General features: G+C 40.0%; 1 protein-coding gene across 5 annotated transcripts in view; it reads right to left on the reverse strand.

The window, feature by feature from the left end:
* The window catches only part of COL11A1 (collagen type XI alpha 1 chain), a 142,749-nt gene extending 129,319 nt beyond the window's left edge, over positions 1-13,430 (reverse strand). For 4 of the 5 annotated variants that reach the window (XM_072042148.1, XM_072042151.1, XM_072042150.1 and 1 more), the window contains exon 1: positions 12,994-13,385. In XM_072042148.1, the coding sequence (XP_071898249.1) occupies positions 12,994-13,108 (115 nt within the window). In that variant the 5' untranslated portion in view covers positions 13,109-13,385. Of the gene's footprint in view, positions 1-12,993 lie in introns of all 5 variants that reach the window. The other variant, XM_072042149.1, reaches the window with a different exon arrangement.
* Positions 13,431-13,703: the final 273 nt, after the last annotated feature.

Raw genomic sequence — 13,703 nt, forward strand, 5'->3', positions numbered from 1 at the left:
GATAAGAAGACAACTCACACAGTCAAGGAGAACATAGGCTAGAAGCTCTCAAGTGAGACTGGGAGTTCTCTCTGCCAGTTTCTGGAGGTTCTGCAGTGCTCAGCATCACTGTAACCTGGGAACTTCATCTCTTCCTGGGAACCGCCTCTTCTCAAGCATTCTTTTCCCACACAGTTTATTGGAATGGTAAGAAACAGCCAGAAACAGCACCAATGCTAAGGCCATGCAACTTGCCTACTTGCATGATGCACAAATTAGGGTTATAGTTTGTATATATAAGGGGCACCATTAATTTAACCTAGATATTGACAGATATAGGGCCTCTCACAAGAACTTCCTCACAGTGCACAACACAGTTTACCTGGATTACTCCCTAGTCTAATGACCCTGGATAGTTTTTTCAGAAGAGAAGTAAATAAAATTGAAAATTAATGATATACGATGTAATACTTTTTCATCCATTTTGTACTAAGATTTGAGATAGCAAAGAAATAACCCACAGATAAACATTATTTAAAGAGCTCTGTTCCCCAGTCTTCGAACTACAGTCAATTCTCCCTGTGAATCCTAGATATCAGTTTTGTAAAACAGACTGTGCATGCCATAGTAAGTTTTCCAAAATGCAAAATCCAGACACTGAAAGTCATTCTCTTCATGCAGGTGTTCATGGCCACGCTGAACTGATGCCTGAAGCCCGCCTCCTTGAGGCACACCAACCAACTGCCCCAGGATCAGACTGAAATCAAAAAGCGAGCTTCTGTTCTGCTCTGTTTCCATGATGGATAACCAACTGCAAGAGATTACTTTTCGCATTAAATATCATAGTACAAAGCTCCACAGCTTACGCTTTTGATTCAAAAAACAGAGTTCAAACAGAGTGGCAGTGAAAGCTGCACATCTAACAGACTATGCAGTAGTAGCCAGAGAAAAAGAGTTTAAAAGTGCCTGAGATTTCTGCAATGACAAAGGAGAATACTTTAAAAAAATCAGTCTTAGAAGGCAGAAGCATGTGAGATAAGATCCTGCGCATACGAGCATCTTTCAGTATGCCAACTATGCCAAACTGTTAATCAGATAGCTCCAGTGTAAGTTTCTGTTTTTCAATTAAAAAAGTACAAAAAAAAAAAAAAAGAAGTACAAAAGAAAACTACAAGAAAAATCTAGTTGTGTAATACCTCAAGACCTGAAATAACTTGCAACCTGCAATATTTCAATTTGTAGAGCAAAATTCTGGTCTTATTACTGTGGCATAAGTACTAAGTACATCTATTCACTCAATGAAGTTTTCAGTTATAATGGTATGGATGAGAACCTTTGATCCCACATATTTCATATTAAATATAAAACACTAGCCATATTTAATCATCCTTTGCTCCCCTCCCCATCTCTCATGCACAAGGTTCCTATTTTACCTCCTATGGAAGAAAAACACAGCAAGACAATGCTAGATTGACAGAAACATAAGAACTTCTAAGACAATTTAAATGGTACCAAAATATGTGTAAGAGCATTTTAAAAAGAAGAAACATCCACCTCTGACAGCATCTCTCTACTGGAAATAAAGGAAAACAGTAAATAATACCAAGAGCGCAGTAATTTTATTCTGATCTGGTCCTGCCAGAATGAATAAGGAATATCCAGAAATTAATGAAGGTAAGTAGTTATAAACTGAATCCTAGATCACACTTTTACACTGCAAGGTCAAGACAGATTTTCAAGGTGAATTACATGAGGAAAACCTCATGTGTTTTCTATGCTTTTGAAGAGGAGGAAAATGCACATAAAATCTGACTTCCAGTTCTGATTAGCACTTCCAAACCTAGACTTCCTATACATACAATGACACATTTATTTTAAAGCCTATGGCAGAGCATTATCTTCTATCTTCAATGCTTTAATAATAAAAATATAGTCATTGTAGACTCAAAAGAGTGCTTGTGAAAATCTAGACTACATTTTGATCGTATATTCACAGTTAAAAATATGGTTCTCATTTCATTCCATTCCACAACCTCTACATGGAAATAAAAACTACAATAAATCATCCCTATTAATCTTAGCTGGGATTTATTCAACAACATGGCTCTCCCTTTCTTTTGGTGGAAACTGCTTGTTGAGAAGGTTCCCGGATAATAACAATGCAGTATATGACATTAGGAGAATGAAGGACTGAGAAGCTGTACATCAATGCAGACTGAACTCCTTTGGATACACATTCTGTGTTGATGATGTTTATTCAAGATGTCACATCAAGCCTCCTTCTGTAAGGGATGACCTTAGTTTTCAGTATAAATGCTTGGCATATCCACAGCTCACTATGATAACAATCCGTGTAGGAGACCACATATGCCCCATATGTGCCACATATGCCAAAGGATACATGTTGCAAAACAGGGACAAGTTGTGTCAGTCAAGAGAATTTGCCTTGGCCAAGTCTGGATCATAATGCTTGGATTTTTAAACTCAAGGGCAGATCGTAATGAGTGGTGTTTAATCATATCTTCTTAGTGTATAAAGTATGTGTTCACTCTGTAATGAGATCATGGTGATAGGCAATAAAATTTCTTGGGTTTGCTCCAGCAGCCACCATTCAAATTCTGCATTATTATAAAACCCATCTGACCCTTCAAAGGCAAACTGTACAGAACACACAAAAAAAAGATGTATCAAAAGTGCATCCAGCACTTTTGGTAGAAGAAGTCTCTCTGGAATTACACCAGCAGCAGCTACTTTGGATAAAAGGGTAACATCTATACAACATATTACCTTTCTAGGTAATAGAACAATCATGTTGTAGGGTTTATTATTTTAATGCCTTTGCAGTTATAAAAGTGTTTTGATTTACAACAGACCTTTTTTTTTGTTTTGTTGTAATTTTCAGCTACTGACCAACTGCAGTAATGATCCAAAAACAAAAGAGGTTTTCATATAGGGTTACTCAAATCATATACAAATATAATAAATATATTAATACAATATATAAATCTATTGAATGACATGAACGCAAATGATGGGTATGTAAAAGTTAGGCTATTAACACGCACTGCAAATAGAGCTGTATTGGTTCACATAAATAAAACATTCTCTCCCAAATCACGTGCAAATCAAAGCAGCTCACGTCTTGGTATCAATTTACTCTTTAGCATATGAAATGCTTCAGCTTCTGTTTCTTACCATGCTTATCAGTTTTCACTCACAGCATCTTACTAGTAATTTTAGTCTGTTGCTGCCAACTAATTTGTGACAAATTCTGCTATCAATGAAATTATTCCAACACAGATGACCTGGACACTCTATTACTAGATTTTTTTATTTGCAGAAAAACAAATTCTCAGCATACTTATATAATGCTTCTGCAGAAATTCTTTCTGACCTATATAGCTTAGTTGGTTATCAGAAAGATTTCTAACTTTCTGATGATCCTCTCCTACATAAAACTCTATTGAGAAGCAGTTTATAGGTCAGTTCCATGAACCACTCCGATTTCTCACTTAGTATTTCATGTCTTAAATCTCACGAGATCAAACATTTATAATGATCCTACCACAGATGCATGCAGTGGTCCTCAGCAGATTTGGAATACATGTAGATTGAAAGATGTAATTGTGAGAGCTGTTTTTCTGAGTTAATTTAATTATTTCTTCAGAAATAACCAAGAAAGTCAGAATGGACAGCTAACTAACCCTGTAACAAAGTTCCACATCTGGAGTTGTCCTCAGTTCTAAACAGAATGGGCTGCAAAACTACTTGGGGGCTTCAGTCAGGACTGAATATAGCCCTGAACCTTTCTAGATAGGCTATACCAAATAAGACATCTGTTCTTTGCCCATGAATAGTACAGAAAGTCATTATTTAGCTGCAGTTAAAGGTGTTGGTGACTTTTAGGCTGAACTGTTTGAGAGACTTTTCTTCAAGATAGGATATGCAGAGGAAAACAATCAGCTCAGGTACTTTCAGAAGGAAGAACTTAGCCATCAGGCCTAAAAGAGAAACACTCCGGGACTGACAGGAAAGTGACTGTTGTGGCAATTTCAGGCTATACAATTCATTCCCATGAGAAATTGTTCAGGGGATCAATCATTTAGACTAAAAAAAAAAAAATGTATTTCTCTTTGAAATGCCTAATGAAGCATAGAAGTTGAAATACTATTATTTTTAAATGTTGGCTGGGTAACTCCTGGGTTTAAAACTCTTAATTTTATAAGAGAGCCCAGGCATAATGACCCTTCCCTATTTAAAGGTTATATTCACCTATATTTACAAGATACTCCCAGATGCATGCTGGTGGACATACTTTAAATGGAAATAAAGCAAACAGTAGTCTTTACTTCACATAGATAAGTCTTAGCAATCTGAGTGTGCAAGAGTTTGCTATGCTTTTAATAGCTTCAGTAACGGTGGCTTTCCCTTTTTCATATATAATAAGCAATATTGATTTTCCCTCTAAGTTATCATTATTCTTCACCAATGCCCTTCTTCTGATTAATGTGAAAGTGAAAATATATCAGTGATTGCCCCAGAAACAGCCTGTAAGAATTACAATCAGTAACTCATAACAGGTGAGATACAACCCTGGCATAGAAAAGAGCTTAATTTGCCCCAGTCAAAGAACTTTACATGATAAATTAGTAAGACTAACGTTTCTAAATTACTATTACTCTACTTCATATTTTTCCATGGAAATACGTTTCATTCTGCCAGCAATCTGTTCCAATGGAACCACTGCAAAACGAGGAGTGTTGAAACATTCATCTTCCATTCTAAATGGAGTGTGTTTTTAAATTTAGTCCAGTTTTATTTTACTAGGAGAAAGCATTTAAAAAGTAGCAACTATTATACCCTGGTAGGCTAACATACATGTATGCATATTTGGTGGCTACTGATGAAGGGCCTTCTTGTATTTGTGGGCAAGACTTCCAAAACAGGTTAATTTATGGTTAGGTTTCTAGGTGTATATTTAGGAATTTAAATAGAAGGTACTGGCTGCTCCTCAGTGTTTTGAAACCATGTTGCCTATTAAAGGCATAATAGCCTACAGTTAGTGAATTTTCTTAAAATTTTGTATCTTCATAACTCTAAGTGTTCATTCTAAGGACTCTCCATGCATTATATATAGATAGTCAAAATTAAAACTACTGTGATGATGGTTTCTAACTGACACTCATTAGGAGGCTAATAGCTTAAATAATGTAAGAGCTGAAAGTATTTTTATGAACAAGAAAAAAGTCATATGAAGGGGTGGCCAGTAATCAGTTTCTGCTGCTGACCTCTCAGAACAGAGCTGACAGGCTAGAAAAAAGGAGAAACGTTTTTCTTTTAAAAACATTCTTAAATACAGACTGTGTCAAAGTTCTTCTACATAGTAGTTGTTTGTTTGTTTTAAGCTACCATTTGTCAAGCTGTTTCAGCAGTTATCCTTCTGTGAAACCTGATAACTTTCCTCTGTTCATGTTCCTTTTCCCTAATTATTAGGCCAGTTTCTGATTCTGACAACAGCAGCAAGCAGGTTCGTTTACCAGGTAGACCTAAGTTTACTAGAACATAGGGAACAAAAACTATTGCCGTGTTCCCAGAAGGTCAACACAGAAGTCTTCACTAGCAGTGTTAAAATCTGGATTTGCTGAACTGTTAGGCTTTTGATCTTTAGGACACAGTGCAAGACCTGTCTATTACTAGAAATTTGCACCATTACTAATACAGTGGGAATACTTTCATTCTTGTTCTTACCACTGCACATTTTAGTTATTGTTATTGTGGGCAGTTGTGGTGAGATAATTTTTAAAAACAGAGATACAGGTAATTATTTTCTGTACTTATTAACTTACTGTGTTCTTCGTTTGTTATGGTTGATAGTCGGCTGAATATGAGCCAGCAGTGTGCTCAGGTGGCCAAGAAGGCCAACGGCATCCTGCCTTGCATGAGAAATGGTGTGACCAGCAGGGCTAGGGAAGTGATTGCCCCCCTGTACTCGGCTCTGGTGAGGCCGCACCTCGAGTACTGTGTTCAGTTTTGGGCCCCTCGCTACAAGAAGGACATCGAGGTGCTTGAGCGGGTCCAGAGAAGGGCGACGAAGCTGGTGAGGGGCCTGGAGAACAAGTCCTACGAGGAGCGGCTGAGGGAGCTGGGCTTGTTCAGCCTGGAGAAAAGGAGGCTCAGGGGTGACCTTATCGCTCTCTACAGGTACCTCAAAGGAGGCTGTAGCGAGGTGGGGCTTGGCCTGTTCTCCCACGTGCCTGGTGACAGGATGAGGGGGAATGGGCTTAAGTTGCGCCAGGGGAGTTTTAGGTTGGATGTTAGGAAGAACTTCTTTACCAAAAGGGTTGTGAGGCATTGGAACGGGCTGCCCAGGGAAGTGGTGGAGTCACCATCCCTGGAGGTCTTTAAAAGACATTTAGATGTAGAGCTTAGGGATATGGTTTAGTGGGGACTGTTAGTGTTAGGTCAGAGGTTGGACGCGATGATCTTGAGGTCTCTTCCAACCTAGAAATTCTGTGATTCTGTTTATTCACTAATACAGGAATAAATGTCAAAAAGCAGGAATTCAAAAGCACATTGCGTGCAAGATGCTTCACTGAGCTCCCCAGTTCTTAGAAGAAATGGACGCTATTGCCTTCTCACCACTGGCTCTAGTCTGTCTATCCCAAGCAATGATTCCTTGCAGTCCTGTCATCCAGGCACCAGAGGATCAGAAACTTAGCCCTTAGCATTTTCTACCAGCTAGCTCTGGGCAGATCTGTAGTTCTTCAGTGTTTTTAAGATTGTCAGTTTGAGAGCTGCCAATCTCCTTTGCCCACTGCTGAGAGCCCAGAACAGCAGAACAAGACTGCATTCTGGGAACAAGCACCAAAAGCGTCAGATCTGCAGTGCCCAGTGTCAGTACTTTTAATTGGCATTGACCAAAGGACTTTACAGAACTACATATTATGTTTTGTGGACTACAAACATGAGACACAGAGCATCTTCTAAGTACAAACACGAAGCTTCCTGAAGTAATTACATAGTGCTTGTGAAAATCAAGCTTCCACCCTGTCTGCCCCTTAGATAGCCAAATAAAAATTTGTGAGATTAACTGAATGTATATTGCCCATATGTATTCTTCCAGAGACATATTTTCCAATGAAAGGCTGTTTTACATATTAAAAGTTTTCTTGCATGATATCTTTAAAATGAATCATTTAATTGGGATCTTGGCTGGTGGTATTTTTAGAGGAAGGTGCTTTCATACTGAATGCCTACAAGAACTAGAGATTATCCAGACGCATACAGGAATGCTTTACATGGCCTATAATTAAGTGTTTTGCCAACAGAGGGCTTGTGCAAAACTGCTCAGAACTTCTGCATCCACATCAGTTATTTGGAAATTTTTCATTCTCTTCCTATACTGCAAGCATATTAAATGCATATTAGCCTTTCAAAGAAACTAAAAGCAGACTATGCATATGTGGGACTCATTTTTGATACTCACCAACTTATTATCTCTCCTTTTAAAGACCAATCTATAATACTCCTACAATAAATAAATATGCAAACCCCAAATTAAGACTATTGGGAAACTTGCCTACATACCTTCAATGAGGTTAACCTGCAGGCTTACTTTAGCTGAAGTACTCAGCAAGAATTAAGAAGTGTTCTTTCTGGCTTTTGATATTTTACACAACTCTAGAGTGTAACCTAGATTTTGAGGTTGTCATTTCATTTTGCACGACACATTTCTCAATGCTTAAAAGAAAACCTTTAAGACCAGAAATTTTGCTGATACCATTGTATCAGCAAAACTTCTGAATCACTTGTTCAGCAAGATAGGCTACAATTGAACACTGAAGACCTGATCCTGATTCCGTAAATTGTTTCATTTATTAGCTACAAAGGACTGAGCCAATTTATCTGGTGTAGTCCTCTATTGATCCACCAATTTGCAACATTAAAATATCCATCTCGATACTTCTGTGGAGTTAGTCCTACTTCACACAACAGCAGAACATATCAGAACTGCAGCCCAAATGTCTATGTTGAGGCCTCTGGTAAACATTCAAGAAATTTGTTTCTTAAAGATGGAGGAGACAGTATTCCCAACTGTGAAAATCAGCAAAACAAGTATTAAATTGCCAGAGTATCCTGTTTCTATTACCATTTCAAATAAACAAAGTTACTTATTTGGAAATAATCCTAATAGACTTCAGAAATATCTCTTAACAAATATGAATTTTCAAATGTCAAACATATGTCCATTGTCAGTTTGTGCTTATAGTAATGTAAACAAGGAAATATGTTTAGAAAAGCAAAGCACAGCTAAGGACAAGATTTACTAACTACAAAAGTAGCTCTATTTAATTTCCTAGAGAAACAATTCAATGATTTTTATTAACCATACAACTCAGAAATTACTCTCACTGATGTCAAAGATTTTGACAGCAAAATGTTTTATCTTCCTTTTGATAGTAAGACAAGAAAACCAGTCCCAATTCTATACCCTACTGACACTAGCAAGACTACTGCTTAACTACTTAAATAGATAGGAAAGTTGCAAAACTTCAAATGTTCCCCCCCCCCCCCCCCCCCCATCTTCTTCTACCAAGAATGCTTGATAACTTATCCTCACACAGGAGACAGAGTGAATAAAACTTAGGTTATGGTAACGCTATAACAAAGTGACCATGATTTGATTTATAACTGCATTTAATTCATATTCAGGCTGCCAGTGTCGTATTCATAGCAGGATTAGAATCTTCATTTTTTTAATCATATTTTATAATATACCTTTCAACTTGCTTTGTAGTAAACACTTTTCTTTCCTAAGATTAGCTCTGCCAAATAACTTCTACTTCACATACTGTATGCATTACCACTTTGACATACAGTCAAGCCCCAGACCTAGAATTTACAAAGATTTTTACAACCCCTTATGTGTGATAATGTAGTAAAACAAAACGAAAAAGTACTGTCAGATTCTATTACTATTGTAATAACAGGGTCAGCAATTAATCCTTACATTTACAGTCTGTAAACTTGGTATTTACTACTGGGTGGTACAGTCATAAGCCTTTTCAACAGGCGTGAGTGTTCACCTAATTTCTTTTAAGTGGCTGCTGTCTTACTGGGTCCATCCAAAGAGCAAATCTGTATTACTGCACAAGACTTTGTCCTCAGAAAGAGAGGCTTCATCCTTCACTTGATATTTCACCCAAGCTCTGGGTGAAAAATTGAAATTTGAAAACAAGTTTCCCCATATTTGTGGGGAAATACAACAAATATACAGAATAACAATAACCAATGCTGTGAGGATTTCTTCTGAAAAGAAACAGAGAGCTCTACAGAGAAAAGCAACTTCTTAATCTTGCTGGCAGATGGAAACCCTACTGTTCACCACTGTACAAAACAAATCCAGGAGAGACATAATTGTTCCAGTATGTTTTAGGTATAACTTCAGTTCAGCAGTAGTGTCAGGGCTCTTTTATTATGCTGCAACCTTGTTGGAATTAAGGGCCCTATTTCGAGGAGGCCAAATAACTTTGGGCAAGACAACTGCAATACTGAATATAACGACTTCTTTACTACATTTTACAACTGCCACTGGTACTAACAACTTTTACACTTTTTTTTTCAGCAATCACAAAACACCATAGCATCAGACAAATTTACATCAAAAATTATTCTTTCTAGTGACATTCCAATAACAGGTGCTAGAGCTAGAGATGCTTTCAAGCCAAAAGCACTGAACCTTTGTGTATATACAATATGTACTTATATTCATACATTCATTAGATATACACAAAATTGAGGTTGAGAAACATGCAAGTTTTCTTTCTGCAGAGCTAGTAAAAAGACAGCTTCTTGCAGTCTGAATAGTTCTTTCGGGGATCCTTGTGAAGTCTACTTCTAAATTAAACTCAAAGATTCATGCTCTAGAGAACTTAAAACAAATACCACTCATTCTTCTGACAGATGTCTGCTACTGAAGTTGAAATAACTATTTTATCTTCAAAATAAATTTTAAAGTTCTACATTTTATACTATATAGTAAAACAGATACATGCATGCAAGTCTCTTTTACACTATACTGGGAAGACAGGACCATTTCACCTGCTGATCCCTGGGACTCAGAAAAATATCAGCTAGGACCACAAGCTGAATCCAGTCAAATCTTCCTTTAATTTAATCATTTTTGTGAATGTTTATCTGAGAAAGATAATATATGCCCTCTGTTTTTGAAGGTTAATAGCATTTTATTCGACCAAAATTAACATGCAAAACTGTTTCACTGTAAAAGAAAAAATAAAGTGTTTCACATTCTGTTTCAACCTTAAATTGAACTGATCAGTTATGAGCAAAAGTGCTTTATATCACTAACGGTTCTAAGAAGAGATTCATCCTTTTTTAGTTTAAAATATCTTTTTTTTTTTTTTTTCTTTTAATACAGGGTTAGAGTGATCAGATACATTGAACAGTTTTCATTTTATAAACAATCCACATCTCCTCAGGTAAGTTTACTAAGCAATTACAATTGAGCAATAATGTTCAGTCCACAAAGAAAACTCTCCTTTTGCCATTACTGGTGGACCCAGGTCTGCATTCCTTCTGCACCTAGAACTCCCACCAGTTTCCAGGCTTGTTTGAGGAAGCACAAGGAACCTTTGTATTTCCTAAGATGGCTGTAAAAAGTATCTCTGGTATACTAGAAACCAACCTGCTTGTCACTTACACAGAAGGTCCCAAGTATATATACAGCATATATATAGCTTCACAGATTCATTTTCAGTAAGGATTCTTAAAACTTCTTGCACTCAGAGTAAGAGCTGGATTTCTAGTTGCTTAAAAAGCTTATAAATAATAAAAAGTCTGATTTTTCATTTCTAACCCATGAAAATTAAATCAGTATCACAATAGTGCATTGATGCCAGGGCCTTACAAAAAAAATTTATAGTGTTGAAGCCATGCCATTTTGACTAAATGAGTTTATTCATTCCAAGCACATTACCAACAGGTTTAGTATTAAAGGTGAGGAAGGGGAAGGGAAATCAAAGGATGTCTTTTAAAATACTGAATGCTGTTTACTTTAGCCGAGTCATAAAGCAAAAATATTTTCTAAAAAGAGCTTCTTAAGAGTTGGTGGGCACTAAGCTGACCAAATATGAACCACCAGCTTTCCCATTCAGTTCTTTCTAATTTCTGTAACTTTTTCTGTCAAAACAACAAATAGCTCAAAGAGACCTTCACACCCCCTTTCTTGGTGCTGTGACGGACACCTCATACTTCTCTTTCTTTTCTGTGTTAAATAAAGCAACTTGAAAGAAGGACAAGAATTTTAGGAATCTTTTGAGGTTTCTCTAAATGGAATGGATTCTGTTGTCTTAAAAAGAAGTCACCGCTGCAGGATTCACTCTTATATGAATACACAGTGAATTTTTCTCTACATTTCTTTACAAATGGATATTTTTATGAAAAGACAGTTGAAGAATACTGGATTCAATTTAACAGGATTTATAAGGGCAAAAATTCATATTTTACCCTGGTCAACCCTTGCAGCATTTTCATTTAGTCATATTGTTTGCCCGCTACAGTATACTATTTTATTATTTCTCAGTATTTTCCCTCACCTATTTTCAAAAGTTAGCCATTACATCCTACTTTATCTTTGAACTACTTTAAATAAGATTAGAATACATAAAAGATGATTCAGAAATATCTCCCTTGTACTCCATTAGGGAAATTAGGTCAAATTCTACTCCCTCTATAGTCAGTGGAAATACTTTGACTTCAGTAACAGAGCAAGCCCTAAATACACAGCTCCCCAAGCAAATGAACTTGTAGAGAATACAGTATTCCAAGTATCAAATTCTCTTCAAAGTGCTTCTACAAATGCGAGAAGACTGTAGTATTACTTCTGAAGTATCCCTTATAAAGAATGCTAGAGGAAAAGGTTTTTAATAGGGCTTTTTCATTTTTAATTTAGTTACCAAACAGCTAAAAACTAATTACTGTGCCAAATGTTGCTGAAAATATTTCACAGAGTACCTGATAACTTTTCTTTTTTCTTTTTTTTCCCCTGGACTGCCTGGGTTTAGATTTTTATTCAACTTCACACAATATGTTGGACACCAATGAAGAGATAATCTACATAAATCTTGCTTACTAAAGAAAATTCTACTGCAGTTGCATGAAAAGCAGCATAAAACTCTACCATGTCTTTGCGTACAGATTTTTTTTTTTTTCTAGAATAGATTTAGTTTTGACTTAGCGACGAGGAGTCGGACCTTTGCAGCTCGGCGCAGTTAACTCGCCCTCAGTGCAACCCCAGCGGGGTCCGTGGGGCTGCCGCGAGGCTGAGCCGTGACCCCGGCCGGTCCCTGTCAGCAGCTGGGGCCAGCAGGGGGCAGAAGCCCTGACGGCTCTGACACCGCCAAGGTTGTCCCCAGGTATAATGGCTTGAATGGAAACCCTCATCGCCTTACTGCGCTCCCCCCGCGGCGCCCGTTGATTGAGAGAGCAGAGGGTTCAGCCGGAGAAATACCTCGTTACGACAATAAACGCGCAAGAATTCGACCTTTCTTGGCGGCGGTGAGTTAAACCCCTTCGTGAATGTCAGACATGCCGAAAAATAAAAGCCTCAACCTCACACCCAGCTACACCAGAGCGGCCCCGAGCAGGTCTGCTCCTCCCGTCTCGCCCCCTTTTTCCTTTACAAAGGAAAAAGAAACGAGGGGAGCACGGGGCAGACCCGAGCAGGGAGCCTCCACGCCCGGCTCTCCCTGTCCTCGCCCCTCAGGGGAGGGGGCTCCTTGTCGCTGCTCTGCAGCCGCTTGGGGAACTTCAGCGGCACAAGGGCTCTGGGGTCACCAAGACTGAAAACCTCACGCTCTACAGCGCTGACGGGAGATCACCGCATCCACGCATTTCTCTCGCTCCCCATCCTGCCGGCGCATCCCGGCCCGCAGCTCTCGGAGCCGTGCCCCCCGCCCTGCCCGGGCACCGCGGCGGCTGGCGGCCCTTCCTTACCTCCTCTGACCTCTGCAGCCCCGAGGAGGGCGGCGAAGGCGACGAGCACGGTCACCGCCGAGTCCCAGGGCCACCTTTTCGTTTTCCATCGCGTGGACCATCTCTGCACCTCCATGCTGGGCGCCCGCAAGCGTGAGTTAAACCCGGGCGCCTTCGGCTCGCAGCAGCTCCGTGCTACCCCAGTATTCCCGGAGAGGACGTCTCCTATGGAGCCATGCGCGACGCACCACCAGGGATTCCCTCTCTCTCTCTCTGTCTGTCTCTGCCCCTCTCTCTCTGCCTCGCAGGCCGCTCCGCCCCGTCCTCCCCGACAGCCCTGCCTTCAGACCGGCGGGAGGCGAGGGGCTTTAATCAAAACGCGGAGAGCGCCGCATCCCCCTAAAGGCAGCATCCCGGCGGAGGGCTGGGCGAGCGGCTGGCGGGGCCACCCCCGCCTCACGACTGACAGCCCGCCCGCCGCCCGCAGCCCAATGGCGGCGCTGCCACGGCCACCCGCAGCACCGCCCCGCCGCCGCCGCCACCACACCGCCCGCGGAGAGCGGCCCCGGCGGGGGTCTCGGGGGCTGAGCCCGGGGGATGCCGCCGGGCTGTCCCGGCACGGTCCCGAGCACCACCGACCCCCAGCGCCCCCGCCCCGGGCATGCGCAGAGCCGTCGGGGGCGACGCCGCGGGCATGAGGAGAGGGGCAGGCGGCGGGGGGGAGCGGGCCC

The sequence above is a fragment of the Anas platyrhynchos genome, chromosome 8 (assembly GCF_047663525.1).
Source record: "Anas platyrhynchos isolate ZD024472 breed Pekin duck chromosome 8, IASCAAS_PekinDuck_T2T, whole genome shotgun sequence".
NCBI classification, from domain to species: Eukaryota; Metazoa; Chordata; class Aves; order Anseriformes; family Anatidae; genus Anas; species Anas platyrhynchos.